The following is a 16,415-nucleotide window of genomic DNA, read 5'->3' as shown; positions in this document are numbered from 1 at the left end:
AAGTCAAGACTGTGAATTCCATAGTACAAATGCTAAAAAATATATTTGAGGCCTTAAAAAAAAAAGTTTTCCCTGAAAAAATATGTATATATTCTATATCTTGATATGGTCATAGGTACCTATACTAGTATATACAAAATTTTTGACTTGTCCAAAATCAAAAAAGAACCAATGTCCAACCTTTCTTTAACCTGCTGAACACAGCCGTGAACTTGCCGCGACCCTCAGACTTATCGTTTTCATAACCCTAACCCTAAGTTGAGCCCTAAAACGTAATTGAAGCCATACGGAACTTTGAAATCATGTGATTACTCATTTAAAATTGTGGAAAAACTAAGTCAAGACTGTGAATTCCATAGTACAAATGCTAAAAAATATTTGAGGCCTTAAAAAAAAATTGTTCCCTGAAAAAAATATGTATATATTCCATATCTTGATTATGGTCATAGGTACCTATACTAGTATATACAAAATTTTTGGACTTGTCCAAAATCAAAAAGAACCAATGTCCCAACCTTTCTTTAACCTGCTGAACACAGCCGTGAACTTGCCGCGACCCTCAGACTTATCGTTTTCATAACCCTAACCCTAAGTTGAGCCCTAAAACGTAATTGAAGCCATAGGAACTTTTGAAATCATGTGATTACTCATTTAAAATTGTGGAAAAACTAAGTCAAGACTGTGAATTCATAGTACAAATGCTAAAAAATATATTTGAGGCCTTAAAAAAAAAGTTTTCCCTGAAAAATATGTATATATTCCATATCTTGTATGGTCATAGGTACCTATACTAGTATATACAAAATTTTGACTTGTCCAAAATCAAAAAAGAACCAATGTCCCAACCTTTCTTTAACCTGCTGAACACAGCCGTGAACTTGCCGCGACCCTCAGACTTATCGTTTTCATAACCCTAACCCTAAGTTGAGCCCTAAAACGTAATTGAAGCCATAGGAACTTTGAAATCATGTGATTACTCATTTAAAATTGTGGAAAAACTAAGTCAAGACTGTGAAATTTCCCTAGTACAAATGCTAAAAATATATTTGAGGCCTTAAAAAAAAAAAGTTTTCCCTGAAAAAATATGTATATATTCCATATCTTGATATGGTCATAGGTACCTATACTAGTATATACAATATTTGTGACTTGTCCAAAATCAAAAAAGAACGAATGTCCTAACCTTTCTTTAACCTGCTGAACACAGCCGTGAACTTGCCGCGACCCTCAGACTTATCGTTTTCATAACCCTAACCCTAAGTTGAGCCCTAAAACGTAATTGAAGCCATAGGAACTTTGAAATCATGTGATTACTCATTTAAAATTGTGGAAAAACTAAGTCAAGACTGTGAATTCCATAGTACAAATGCTAAAAAATATATTTGAGGCCTTAAAAAAAAAAGTTTTCCCTGAAAAAATATGTATATATTCCATATCTTATATGGTCATAGGTACCTATACTAGTATATACAAAATTTTTGACTTGTCCAAAATCAAAAAAGAACCAATGTCCCAACCTTTCTTTAACCTGCTGAACACAGCCGTGAACTTGCCCGACCCTCAGACTTATCGTTTTCATAACCCTAACCCTAAGTTGAGCCCTAAAACGTAATTGAAGCCATAGGAACTTTGAAATCATGTGATTACTCATTTAAAATTGTGGAAAAACTAAGTCAAGACTGTGAATTCCATAGTACAAATGCTAAAAATATATTTGAGGCATTAAAAAAAAAGTTTTCCCTGAAAAAATGTATATATTCCATATCTTGTATGGTCATAGGTACTATACTAGTATATACAAAATTTTTGACTTGTCCAAATCAAAAAAGAACCAATGTCCCAACCTTTCTTTAACCTGCTGAACACAGCCGTGAACTTGCCGCGACCCTCAGACTTATCGTTTTCATAACCCTAACCCTAAGTTGAGCCCTAAAACGTAATTGAAGCCATAGGAACTTTTGAAATCATGTGATTACTCATTTAAAATTGTGGAAAAACTAAGTCAAGACTGTGAATTCCATAGTACAAATGCTAAAAAATATATTTGAGGCCTTAAAAAAAAAAGTTTTCCCTGAAAAAATATGTATATATTCCATATCTTGATATGGTCATAGGTACCTATACTAGTATATACAAAATTTTTGACTTGTCCAAAATCAAAAAAGAACCAATGTCCCAACCTTTCTTTAACCTGCTGAACACAGCCGTGAACTTGCCGCGACCCTCAGACTTATCGTTTTCATAACCCTAACCCTAAGTTGAGCCCTAAAACGTAATTGAAGCCATAGGAACTTTTGAAATCATGTGATTACTCATTTAAAATTGTGGAAAAACTAAGTCAAGACTGTGAATTCCATAGTACAAATGCTAAAAAATATATTTGAGGCATTAAAAAAAAAAGTTTTCCCTGAAAAAATATGTATATATTCCATATCTTGATATGGTCATAGGTACCTATACTAGTATATACAAAATTTTTGACTTGTCCAAAATCAAAAAAGAACCAATGTCCCAACCTTTCTTTAACCTGCTGAACACAGCCGTGAACTTGCCGCGACCCTCAGACTTATCGTTTTCATAACCCTAACCCTAAGTTGAGCCCTAAAACGTAATTGAAGCCATGGGAACTTTTGAAATCATGTGATTACTCATTTAAAATTGTGGAAAAACTAAGTCAAGACTGTGAATTCCATAGTACAAATGCTAAAAAATATATTTGAGGCCTTAAAAAAAAAAGTTTTCCCTGAAAAAATATGTATATATTCTATATCTTGATATGGTCATAGGTACCTATACTAGTATATACAAAATTTTTGACTTGTCCAAAATCAAAAAAGAACCAATGTCCCAACCTTTCTTTAACCTGCTGAACACAGCCGTGAACTTGCCGCGACCCTCAGACTTATCGTTTTCATAACCCTAACCCTAAGTTGAGCCCTAAAACGTAATTGAAGCCATAGGAACTTTTGAAATCATGTGATTACTCATTTAAAATTGTGGAAAAACTAAGTCAAGACTGTGTATTACATAGTACAAATGCTAAAAAATATATTTGAGGCATTAAAAAAAAAAAGTTTTCCCTGAAAAAATATGTATATATTCCATATCTTAATATGGTCATAGGTACCTATACTAGTATATACAAAATTTTTGACTTGTCCAAAATCAAAAAAGAACCAATGTCCCAACCTTTCTTTAACCTGCTGAACACAGCCGTGAACTTGCCGCGACCCTCAGACTTATCGTTTTCATAACCCTAACCCTAAGTTGAGCCCTAAAACGTAATTGAAGCCATGGGAACTTTTGAAATCATGTGATTACTCATTTAAAATTGTGGAAAAACTAAGTCAAGACTGTGTATTACATAGTACAAATGCTAAAAAATATATTTGAGGCATTAAAAAAAAAAAGTTTTCCCTGAAAAAATATGTATATATTCCATATCTTAATATGGTCATAGGTACCTATACTAGTATATACAAAATTTTTGACTTGTCCAAAATCAAAAAAGAACCAATGTCCCAACCTTCTTTACCTGCTGACACAGCCGTGAACTTCCGCACCCTCAACTTATCGTTTTCAAACCCTAACCTAGTTGACCCTAAACGTAATTGAAGCCATGGAACTTTTGAAATATGTGATTATCATTTAAATTGTGGAAAAACTAATCAAGACTGTGTATACATGTCAATGCTAAAAATATATTTGAGCTTAAAAAAAAAAGTTTTCCCTGAAAAAATATGTATATATTCCATATCTTATAGGTCTAGTACCTATACTAGTATATACAAATTTTGACTTTCCAATAAAAAAGACCAGTCCAACCTTTCTTTAACCTGCTGAACACAGCCGTGAACTTGCCGCGACCCTCAGACTTACGTTTTCATAACCCTAACCCTAAGTTGAGCCCTAAAACGTAATTGAAGCCATAGGAACTTTTGAATCATGTGATTACTCATTTAAATTGTGGAAAAACTAAGTCAAGACTGTGTATTCATAGTACAAATGCTAAAAAATATTTGAGGCTAAAAAAAAAAGTTTTCCCTGAAAAAATGTATATATTCCATATCTTATATGGTCATAGGTACCTATACTAGTATATACAAAATTTTTGACTTGTCCAAAATCAAAAAAGAACCAATGTCCCAACTTCTTTAACTTGCTGAACACAGCCGTGAACTTGCCGCGACCCTCAGACTTCGTTTTCATAACCCTAACCTAAGTTGAGCCCTAAAACGTAATTGAGCCATGGGAACTTTTGAAATCATGTGATTACTCATTTAAAATTGTGGAAAAACTAAGTCAAGACTGTGTATTACATAGTACAAATGCTAAAAAATATATTTGAGGCATTAAAAAAAAAAAGTTTTCCTGAAAAAATATGTATATATTCCATATCTTATTGGTCATAGTACCTATACTAGTATATACAAAATTTTTGACTTGTCCAAAATCAAAAAAGAACCAATGTCCCAACCTTTCTTTAACCTGCTGAACACAGCCGTGAACTTGCCGCGACCCTCAGACTTATCGTTTTCATAACCCTAACCCTAAGTTGAGCCCTAAAACGTAATTGAAGCCATGGGAACTTTTGAAATCATGTGATTACTCATTTAAAATTGTGGAAAAACTAAGTCAAGACTGTGTATTACATAGTACAAATGCTAAAAAATATATTTGAGGCCTTAAAAAAAAAAGTTTTCCCTGAAAAAATATGTATATATTCCATATCTTGTTATGGTCATAGGTACCTATACTAGTATATACAAAATTTTTGACTTGTCCAAAATCAAAAAAGAACCAATGTCCCAACCTTTCTTTAACTGCTGATACAAGCCGTGAACTTGCCGACCCTCAGACTATCGTTTGCATACCTAACCCTAAGTTTGAGCCTAAAACGGTAATTGAAGCAGATGACGGAACATAAATTTGAATAAGCAAATCTGATTACTTCATTGTAAAATTGAGAAAACATAAGTCATTAACTTGTTTGACCCCATAGTATCCATAGGTACCTGCTAAGTAAAAATTTGATTGTTAAAAAAAAACAATGTCATTTCCCTGAAATACCCCAACTATGTCATATCTCTTGCCACGTATCTGAACAATAATGGATCAGAATTGAGGAAAAACTAACAACATTTCATTGTATGCTGACAAAATTTTTTGAGCTTGTTCCAAACATATTTGAACGAAAACGACAAATACTCCAAAATAAACAAAACCAATTCTTTACTGCTGAACACAGCCGTGACTTGCCGCGCTCAGTTCGTGTAAACCTAAACCCTAAGTGAGCCTAAAACAATTGAAGCCATGGGAACTTTGAAATCATGTGATTTCTCATTTAAATTGGAAAAACTAGTCAAAGTTTACATGGAATTACATAGTGCAAAGAGTGACTAATAACATTAATTTGAGCCAACAAAAAAAAGTTATCGAAAAAAATTATAAGTCATACTGTGAGTCATAACCATATACAAGTAAATAGCTGAATTGAGCCACTTATTCAAGCGCAGAATCAGCACTTTTACCTGTGAGCCTCTAAAACGTGTGAAGAGGATACTTTTCAGTCTCTTTTTTCTGTGAAGAGAGTAGGCGCTATACAAGTACTGACAGCTACAAACCACATGAGGCACTTTAGCAACAGCCAATAACTTGTTTCAGTATCTTGAAACAAGACAATAGTATAATACGAATACTTATTAGCCACAAGAACCAATGTCCCAACCTTTCTTTAATCAGTTCCAATCCCTGTACTTCATTTCCTGTCTCTGTATGAAAAGCAGCAGGTTGCCAGTCCGCCACTAGCTTTGCAGGGAAGAAAAGGTTCAGGCTGCTTATGAGCAAGATGGACGGACACACCAGGAGGCACTTTGCATAAGCCAAAATCTGATTCTTCATTTGTGAAACGAAGACGCACGTAATGGCATCTGTCTGACAGAGCAACCCAACAAGTATTCTCACCTTTTGCTAATGTCAAAAGGGCACATTTGCATTTTAAAGCAACATGGGAAATATCAAATTCATCCATATTAAGTACCCAGCCACACTGATGCATATCTCTGTGCCTGTACGAACATATGCCGAAGAATGAAGGAAAAAAAAATCCAGTGTTCAATTTGCTTCGCAAACTTGATTTGGCTGGGGATTATAACATATTGGAACCGAAAGAAGCGACAAATACTCCAAAATATAAACATAAAATCCAGGCAATGCTCACTACAACATGATTGGATGTTCAGTGAAAACAAATGAAACAAGACAAGGAATGTGCTAAATGGATGTAGTAAAGGACAAATCACTGTCATTGATATTTATACCACAGGAAAGGGTTTACTGGGCAGAAAGAGTGACATTCTTAACTTTTGACCAATCCAGCCGCCACAAAATAGGTATATGGAAAAAAATCTTAAAGTCAGGAGTCATAAATCCAATATAAACAAGAGACAATAGGGGCTGAAATTCAGAGCACTTAATTCAAGCAGCATGAATGCAGGCCACACCTTTTAACCTTGAAGGGATCCTACTGTAAATACAGTGATGAGACTATACTTTTCACCTTTTTTTCCTGTTGCCTAGGTGGTAGGCGCTAAAGTACTGACAGCTAGCCAAACGCTCGACATGCGCATACGATTTGCACGCACAGCAAATTAACCTTGTGCAGTGGACTGAAAACCTAAAAGAAGTATAATACTGAATAACTATAATTAGCCCACAGTAGGCTTGGCCAGTGCTAGATGTTGTCAAGTTATGAGTGATTGTGTGAACATGTATATGTCAGTACCGTCTCATAGAAAGTAGCTGAAGACAAAGATGGCAACTCTTACCTTTAAACTAATCTTTACACTCAACTTTTTCCCTTTTTTTTTGCTTGATTAGCAAGCAACTGCCTGAATGGTCAGTTTTCCATTGGTAGGTAATTGTTTGTTTTTTTTTCTCTACTTGTGTCACATGGGAACAATCCCACATCAGAGATTAATTTAATAAAATCTGTGTAATAACTAGAAAATAACCCTCTTTGATAGGTGAATCATCCCAATGACCGCACAAGCTTTTAGCTTGAAGCGCATTAATCCGTGTGAATAAAATCATCAGCATTTAAATTGAAGAATCCATGCAAATGAAGTGATCTTTGGTGCAAGCGTTGTAATGTAATGGTTTGGGGATCTGAGTTTGTAACTCAGATGCTGGGGGTTCAGATCGCAGCTGGCATGCTGCGACTGGACCCTTGAGCAAGATATTTAACCTGAAGTGCTTCAGTAAATATCCAGCTGTATAAATGGATTGCGTGTAAAATCGGGATCTGTGTAAATAGCTCTGCAGTGCAATCTTTACATCCTCAACGTGGCTTGGTTTGCAGTCGGGAGAAGAAAGTCGTTTAATTAATCTGTGGATAGGGAGAGACACTGCAGTTTTCTATTGCAAAGAAAAATAATATTCAAGATGCAGTTATGAGTTAAAACAAGAATTAGTTATTTTGATTGCCATGGATTATTTAGCCAATTCTTGGGTTCCTACTTAATCAAACAACACACACCTCACTCCATAATTATTGGTACTTGTAATTAATATGAACAAAACATTCTAGCTAAAATGAACTTTAAAAAATTAAATATTTTCTATGCACACATTTAAAAATTGTATAATCTAAAAAATTGTGCGTGCGTGTGTGTGTGTGTGCGTGCGTGTGTGCGCATAAGTGTGCGTGAACATTTTTGTGTTGGTAAATGGCAGGCTGAATTGCCTGTTCTCATTATTGTGTATTCTTATGGAGTGTGTGTGTGTCTTATGTTGTATTCTTGTGAGTGTGTGTGTGTCTGTTCAGAATACATAATATATATTCCCACACTTTTAAAGGTCAAGCAGTTTTGCATGTCACATTCATTTTGTATGATGCAGCAAACTAGATAAATAAGTACAGAGGGACCTTTTTCTGCTGTACTGAAAAATAAATGTAAAAAAAAACTACTTATCAGCAAGGGTGCAGAATGCTGATATTGGTGGCTTCGTTTGGCAACAGACCAGAGGTGACAGAAATAAAAATAAAAAAAGGTTTAAAATTGCCTTTGCTGTGTATGGAATCCAGGATCCAGATGAAACAATAATTCAGCGCTTTAAGCCTCAAGGACAAAAGCACAAGGCCCCCTCTCCTTCATTTAGAACAACTGGACCTGGGAGGGACGGAGTGTGTTCATTATCAGACCTGTATCGCTCAATCAGAAATAAGCTCCTGGGTCTAATTCTGTGCTCAGTCGCAGCTTACGGGCGAGCGTACTGTAAGCTAGCTACGCTCAGATGCATATTAATCTCCTTTCATTTGCCAGGCAAAAGAGAAAAACGGTTGAAATGAAGAAAAGAAATGATGTGGCTGCTGTCTTTTTTGCAGGGTTGCGCCTTCTACTGGGGATTTACTGCCTGGCTGGGATATTATGTCAACCACCCCCTCTACACCCCCCCATGTGAGTACTCCCCCCCCCCCCCCCTCCGGCCTCCTGATGAATGTTGGGGTGCGGCCCCACCCGCCCCCTCTCGGCGGAAGAGCATACGTTCTTTCTCGCGTCGTCACGGCGACAGTGGGCGGTGGCCACGCCCCCACACCTGCTGCCGTCCCGCGAGCCGGGCGGCCTCATCAAAGTGAAAAATGAGGTGGAATCTGTGGGGGGGGGGATGAGCGCGGCTGAGATGGGACCTGTCAGCAGAGCCGGAAGGCGGAGCGCAAGAGGCCCCCCGTAAAAAAGCCACCTTTTTAAAATGTGTGGAATCAGTGGGCATTCTGACAGGTTTCATCAGCGATCCGTCCATCCGGGACCCCACCTGGCGGCGAAAAAACGAGGGCCAGAGCGGCCGGCTGTCTCCTCAAACAGATTGGGACACGCCGGGACGGCGGGGGGGGGGAGGGCAGTGCGGGAAGGGGGGTGCAGAGCAGGAAGTGGAGGGGAGCTGGGCGAGTTCTGAGCACTCCTTCGGTGGCTGTCGCTCTTCTCAATCACGCCCTCAGCTTTGTTCAGATGCCTGTTACCGAGGCGATTCGTACTTCAGCGCGACGCATTCTAGCTCGTAATTCCCCGCGCGTTTGTCACCGACATCGCCAGAAATATTCTACCGTTCGCGCATGATGAAGAGGTGCGGACAGGGCTGAATATTTATCAATGGTTCTGCTGCGAGGACTGTGAATTGTAGCATCCAGTGTAAACTAATGATGGCAGATTTATCTCTCCTCATCGCTCCTGGTCTTCTGTAGGGCTTTTTCAAACTTTAATTCTGTTGCTTCCATATATAATGTGCAACGGCAGTTGTGTCCTCAGATTTACAGTTCGGAAAAATGACACGGGGTTTCTGCATAAACAGTTTCTTAAGAAGCGCGGTTCCGATGTCGAGATGTCCCAGATTTTCTGTAATGTTTCACTTCAAACAAGTCTCAGATTAACTGAGCAACTTGCTTGAAAAAAGGACGAATAAATTTCGTTCCTTATTTCTTAATTCATGGGACTCTTCTGAGAAAGAAGTTCCATAAAATCACAGTGTGTTCAAGTGATTGTCCTATTTAACATACTGTGCACCAAAGAGAATCTTTTCTTGCTACAAATACATTCTGTTATTTCTGTATTGGACCTGTACTACTGTAATCTACCTGGTGTACAGACCATTTTAATGAGTGTATATGGGTTGCTTCCTCTCAGTACTGACTTCTGTCATCTTGGACATTTCCCTGAAAAAGGGCCTGGTTGTTCCTTTTACATTTTTAGGCATTTAGTAGACAGCCTCATCCAGCTTTCATAAACCACACCTCTTACATAAATCATTAATAGCATGATCCTAATTACTAAGTGCATATGAAGGGAAAAGAACACCAGACTTGTATACTGAACAAAACTTACAATTGCTTACAAAAACTTAAAAAAGAAAAGTTAAATGCATACTTGCATAAGAAGTCTGTTAAGATCACAGACCTCTGGTGCTGACATGATTTTTATGTTCTTTTTATTTTTATATCCAGGCCTAATGCTTTAGTCCCTGCGATCCACATACATACCAATCTGTTACATTTGAGCCCTATTTATAACTGGCTCAGAAAATAAAATTTTTTGTACCAGTGGAACAAAATGTTCTGGTGGTGCAACAGCATGCAATATCTGTTTGCTTTCATATAATTCATCATAACCACCAGTGTGACTGCAAACTTGCCGGAGTTCAAAGCTGTTAAAAGCTAACGTGGAATAAAACGAGTACAGTAATCACAGTACCCTTCCTGGCACGAGAGGAATCTTTTCAGTGAGAAGCAATCGCTTGAACAGGTTTGTATATTTAACATAAAATAATGAGAAAATTCCCAGAGCGCTCATGTAATGTTAACGCGGGTTAGTTACAGTCTGTTTTTTTTAGGAATGGTTGCTAACACAGTGTTTCTTTTTTTTTTGTTTTGTTTTGTTTTAGACTACGCAAACAAACAGATTATTCCATCGCTTGTCTGGTTTTTGGTAAGTTGGCACCAATGTCCCCATTGTCATCATGATACGCCCATTCACCGCCATCTTTATTACCATATATTTTATACCGGGGTGGCCAATCTTACCCGAAAAGGGCCAGTGTGGGCACAGGTTTTTGTTTTAGCCCAGAACTAATAGATCTGATTCAACCAATTAACTAATCACGGTCTTCAATCAAGACCTTGATAAATAGAATCAAGTGTGCTAGTGCTAGGCTAAGACAAAAACCGGCACCCACACCGGCTAAGATGGATAAGATGGACACCCGTTTCATACTGTTAATATTTGTGAACACAGACAGTAATAATCTGTCGCCATTTAAGTGTAACTTCCTTTTTCTGCGCAGAACAATGTGATAGAGATACCTTTTCTAAATGCATCTCTTTCACTGACTGAAAATCTAACAGCTGCTTGATCCATGAACTATTCTAGTATCTATTTTTAAAAGCCTTTCCTTACTTGACGTTTATATTTTTCTTTTGTGAAGGCTGAGGTTGGCAGGAAAGGTCACTTGAACTTTCTCAAAATCTTTACAATTTCAAAAACATCCTCATAAATTCTGCTTTTTTCCAAGATACAAAAAGAAAAATTAGATGGTGTTGGATGGGTTGAAATGTCTGAAAAATAATCTCAAGCCAACACAGGCCGAGATAAAGATTTTGGGAACGTACATCAGTAAAGTAGGCATGATTCTGCAAAAAGAGATATCACACTCATCCTCTGGCAAAGCTACTTAATAACAGTGCTTTTCCATCAATGTTAAAATAATTCATCTTTTACATTTCTCATTAAAAATATGAATATTTTCTGAAATGTTCTGAAAAGACAATTATCTTTTGTGCAAGTCAAGTAAGCGCACAAAAGGGAATTTGGAAGAACTAATTGAAGTGCAACTGGTAAGGTGACTTAAGCATTTTAAATTATTAAAACGTGGATAATCACTCGCCATGCCCGCAGATCACGTTATGGAGCTAAACTGGTAAGGAACACCCGCGTCCTTCAATAAAGAGAAACAGCATGGCTTCTTCATGACTTCATCGCTGCCGAAAGGCGAGAAAAGAAGTCCCCGCGACAGACTTTTTCACCAAGGCAACCGGTTCCCTGCAGGAGATTCTAAATGAACACAAATCAAAGAAAATGGCCGACAACAAGGCAAACTTTAAAACCGGCGTCAACACTCCACTTGAAACAGGCCGACAGGGCCAAATGGCCAGGAGACTTTTAAACTCTTCTCTTCTCATTATAAAGTTGGCACAGTGTAAACTTCAGTCATCGTAGTCATTTCTCTGTTTGTGCCGTTCACCAAGAGCCTGTAATTAGAATGGGGGAAGTATCAAATTAGAACATTCTACTGGAGCTCAGAGATTACTGTGGGCTACATGGTATAATACATACATACATAAATACATACAGAATGATATTCATTAATATAATATATATATAATGTAATATAAGAATATAATAATTGCCTCGGTTATAATAGTTCTAGTGCTCAAAGTGTATGAGCGAAAAACACGTGAAATGATTTTACATTGCAGGAAGTCTTAGGAAGTAATAGCATATGTCCTTCTATCTGTTGTGCTATTTGCAGGTAATGTCAAATCTTCAATATATACCAGCAATGGACAAATATAGGTCTGATATTTTTAATAACTGCAGATTCTCACAAAGTATTTTGTAGCACGCTCCAGCACGTTTCAGTACATCGTCTGTACAGCAGAGAAGGCAGAATTGGAGTCGAAGCACATAAGGCAGACATTAGAATAGTTTTATCATCTGAATCTTACAGTTGCCATAGACACCTGCAACCAGAGCCTTACTGTTACCGGGTAGATTATAAATAACACGAGACTAGCAAAATGCTAATCTAAAATTTAAAGCATTAGTGGAAACACATTTTATTATTTTTAGTCTTACATGGTCAACTGATGATGGACACTGAAATTAATTTGTGACAAATATATATTTATAACAAAATCATTCATAAATGTTGAAAATTAAACATGCCATTGTTTTAATACATGCCATTGCGTGGTATGAAAAATTTTAGGAAACAAAAATCTAAATGAAAAATTTAGATCTATAAAAATTCTTAATGATATATTGTTGTAAATGTACTGGCTACAATACTAAACAAACGGTATTTCAAACTGAATTGTGTACATCCATATGTGTACATCTATCCAATGATATTCATCTGATGCATTGCCTGCAAATGTCTTGTTTTTTTAACAGTTTTGTGAAGCTGGAAATTTCTATGTCAACATTGCGTTAGCCCGGCACAATCAGAGGGGTAAGTTATAACAGGTGCAGTTATACTATCACTAAGATGGACACTGAATGCTGTTTTGTTGGAAACTTCAAATTTACATACAAGATTGCTTTATATGCCCATTTCTTGTAATATTTTTCAAAAATAATTGATTAATTAAATAGCCCTAATATTTAACATATATGTTAACTGTGTACATGGTAAATGTACCAGTGTCATATCAACTCTTAATAAAGCTAATAAGTCCAAGAGGGTCCAGTGAGTCCAAATGCAGTGTCTCAGAATAAATTGTTCTGATCATTTACTGATAAACTGACATTAGTGTTAGTAATTCAGAGTTGACTTAACATTTAACATTTTAATGTGAACAGTCATTTAGCCACTTGGCACAATGGTGGTCGTACTGCATGTTGTGATTGTACTTCGATGTGTTTAAGACCATACAGTAGGTCAAAGTCTTTGTTCCGACACAAATATCCTTTAAGCTTTTCAAATGTTCATGGTTATGAAATGACTTGCTTGCTGTGTGTTGAGACACGCTTCTTCATGTGATCCACTGGCCATAGTACATGTGGGTGTTGGGATTGAAGTCGAGACAATCCAGCCTTCGAGATCTCACTTCTGCACGGTACAGGTGCACTGGGAGATGCTCGTCCGCTGCAGAACCAACATGCTGTGAAGAGGCAGCCTCTCCAGCCACAGGTTATAACGTAGTTGTGATGTGTCAGCACTCCATGCCTTTCCTCGGGGAGGAAGGCATTCCATTCCTCTTGCTGGGGTCGCGACCCTTAAAATGCAGCAGATTGAGTCTCAGCCTTGGCAGATCATAACTGTAGATAAGACGTTGTCCTACGCTTGGAGTCTTGGGACTGACTCATGACGCGGCTGCGGCTTTGGCTGGTGGCCGCATGCAGTATTGGCAGCCTCAAAGGCAGTGCCTTGTGCACCCAGATATTTTCTGAAGACCAATTTAGGATAATCATGAAGAATTAGTGAGACACTAGGAAAAAGTCAACTGCTAGGAGAATTAGCTGTTAAGTAATAAAAAACTGATTATTTTAAGTTTCTTGTTTGTTTTATTATCAAAAAAGGTCAATTTCTTGGGTGAATGACAAAGCTGTTTACATTACAATGAATAGATTAAACTAGTCTCATGTTTGTATATAAAAACACCAAACCCAGTATGCTTTGCAGTAGGCACATATTAGCATAGTACTTACAGCTAATTATTTATGTCTGATGACTTGAAACTGTAGTCATGGGTAACTTTGCCCAATTTTTAGAATGGAGGCGAATGCATCACAGGCAGTACAGCTTCATCAGTCACCAGTTATATTTAACGCATGAAGGTATTGCTGTTGAGGAAAAAGAAAATAAATCTGAGAGCTTTAGATTAGCCTTCTGGTATGTTTGGATAGCTGAACAGCACTGCATACTGGATTTTTTTTTTCTTAAATTGGTTTAAAAAACTGAAAAACAGCCTGTACACCACAGAGAAATTCTGCAAAGGAATGTTGTTTGAAGTTAGGTATTCAAGTGTATCTGCGCTGGTAAAAGATCATTTTGAAACCTTTAAACTGGTGGCGGGTGGGCAGCCGCCAATTTAGCGGATGTGAACTGTGAAGTTCGGGGTGTTACGGAACACCTTTCTTAATTTTGTCAAAAGATTTCACTGGGGGCTTTTGAGACACCAATGAAATTGTGCCCTGTCAGAGCAGCATTTGCATATTCATGAGTGATGAATATTCATACCGGCGCTTCATTGGACACTTTGAAATGAGCATGTCACCCATGAAAAGAGGACCTCTTGCAGCCCCGGTATCTTTGCCTGTGAAAGGGCGTATGGCATACATGTGGGAAAAAGATAAAACTCGCTCCATTTAAGTGAAACAAAAATGTTAAAACGGATTTAACGCTTACGTTTAACAACGGGTCAGTTGTTCCATGATGATACACGCTGCTATGTGCACGTGCTAGATAGAGTCATGCGAATTCCAGTTAGGGGCTACAGATTTGGCCAAGCCCAAATGGATGTTTCAGAGCTCAGTCTAAATTTTTTGTATTCCTGAGAGCAACACTGATATCCTCCGCCGTTGTACGTCGCTCTGGATAAGAGCATCTGCCTAGTGATTGTAATTTAATGAAACTCGCCATTGGGTACTCTTAAGATACTCTTAAGATTCAGGCCTAATGGAGGATTCAGAAAAGCCGCACTTTAGTGGTCAATTATTCCTTGTTTCAGCCACTCAAGAGAGCAGCACGATGTTGTCTCACAGAACAGCCGGCTCTTTTAAAACATGCTCTGTATTGATAAGTGGCGATGTGGCTTTTTGGGAGACTGGTCCCCAAACCGTGCCCGTACCGACCGGGTTAAATGTGCTTTAAACGTGTTTTTCCCCCATTCCTGAGCCGATGAAATATTCATGTTATTTAATAAACACACATCCACTGCTGCTCGTCACGCCCATCCCTCGGTAACGCTGCCGCAAATTTGCCATCGCCCCCGTGGGGGCCGTTCCTTCGCACCCGGCCCCGGCAAGGTCAAGATGTGATCCTGGCCGTCGGGCGAATCGCTACGCCGAGAATGTGCCTCGGCGGGACGTGTCACCTCCAGAGTCTCAGCCATTTATCACTTTTAAAACCCCGGGACTTTCGGGGTCACGAAACATAGACGTTTTAAAAACATTTCTGACTCCTCTGGGGCCGCGTCGCGAACGTCGAACGATTTTCACAAAATGAGTCGAGGGTGAACGTTAAAGCAAGTGTGCCTCAAAGTCCTAAAAATAGAGTTCCGTTCCGAGAGCTCTGCTACTCAAATTCTCATTTGCATGTCCTTATTTTCACATTTCAAATGACAAATACATAAAATAAATAAATAAATCTGAGATTTTAAATTAAGATCAATTTGCACCTTTCAAATTGAGTAGTTCTCTGGTTGTTTTTTTTAGAGAATGTTTTCATCAATTCTCCACGTCTCCGCTTTCGCCAAAAATCTTCAGTACTCTTGACTGTACCTTCAGAGCTCATTAAACAGGTGTAATGACTTTCATTTCTTCCCATCACCTTATATATATATATATATATATATGGCTATCCGGAGTGCTTTAATGAAATTGTCTCTTAACACAAAGCGTGAAGATCTCCACATTCCGTACCACTTAATCCAGGTGGCTGTAAATGAATACTAGACAGATATGTGTGTGTGATGTGCCTGGATCTGGACTTTCGTCCCAGAAGGAGACCCATTGTTCCCTTATTTAATTATCTTGTCTTTTTTTTCTAATTAAATCTGAAGGTTTGCACCCTGGGCCCACCTGTAACCCCTTCTCCTGGCTCTTTAAGCTGGTTCACTGTCCGCAGTACACCTACGAGGTAAGGCCTGTGCTTGCAAAGCCTTATTTGTGCAGTGCTAATCACAAAAATCATTTGTCAAAAGTTTTGTCAAAAGGAAAACATACTTCCATGTCTCAACACAAAGGACATGTATCTTGGAGAGTCAGAAATGCCTCAACAAATGATTATGTCATTAGGATAAATAGATAAATTAAATAAATAGCTTGCACCTCAGTTATTCCAATTTGGCTGCGAACCAAAATTTTTATAATTTCAACTATTAACATAGCGTCTGTTTTATCGTTATAATCGATGATTACATT

At 37.9% G+C, this 16,415-nt stretch overlaps 1 protein-coding gene across 3 annotated transcripts in view; it reads left to right on the top strand.

The window, feature by feature from the left end:
- The window catches only part of LOC135259950 (trans-2,3-enoyl-CoA reductase-like), a 39,679-nt gene that overhangs the window by 20,575 nt on the left and 2,689 nt on the right, over positions 1 to 16,415 (top strand). For 2 of the 3 annotated variants that reach the window (XM_064344939.1, XM_064344938.1), the window contains 4 exons: positions 8,387 to 8,459; positions 10,435 to 10,478; positions 12,723 to 12,780; positions 16,055 to 16,131. In XM_064344939.1, the coding sequence (XP_064201009.1) occupies positions 8,387 to 8,459; positions 10,435 to 10,478; positions 12,723 to 12,780; positions 16,055 to 16,131 (252 nt within the window). The remainder of the gene's footprint in view (positions 1 to 8,386; positions 8,460 to 10,434; positions 10,479 to 12,722; positions 12,781 to 16,054; positions 16,132 to 16,415) is intronic. The other variant, XM_064344940.1, reaches the window with a different exon arrangement.

Source organism: Anguilla rostrata, chromosome 7 (genome assembly GCF_018555375.3).
Source record: "Anguilla rostrata isolate EN2019 chromosome 7, ASM1855537v3, whole genome shotgun sequence".
NCBI lineage: Eukaryota > Metazoa > Chordata > Actinopteri > Anguilliformes > Anguillidae > Anguilla > Anguilla rostrata.
This window is presented reverse-complemented; position numbering and strand designations above follow the sequence as displayed.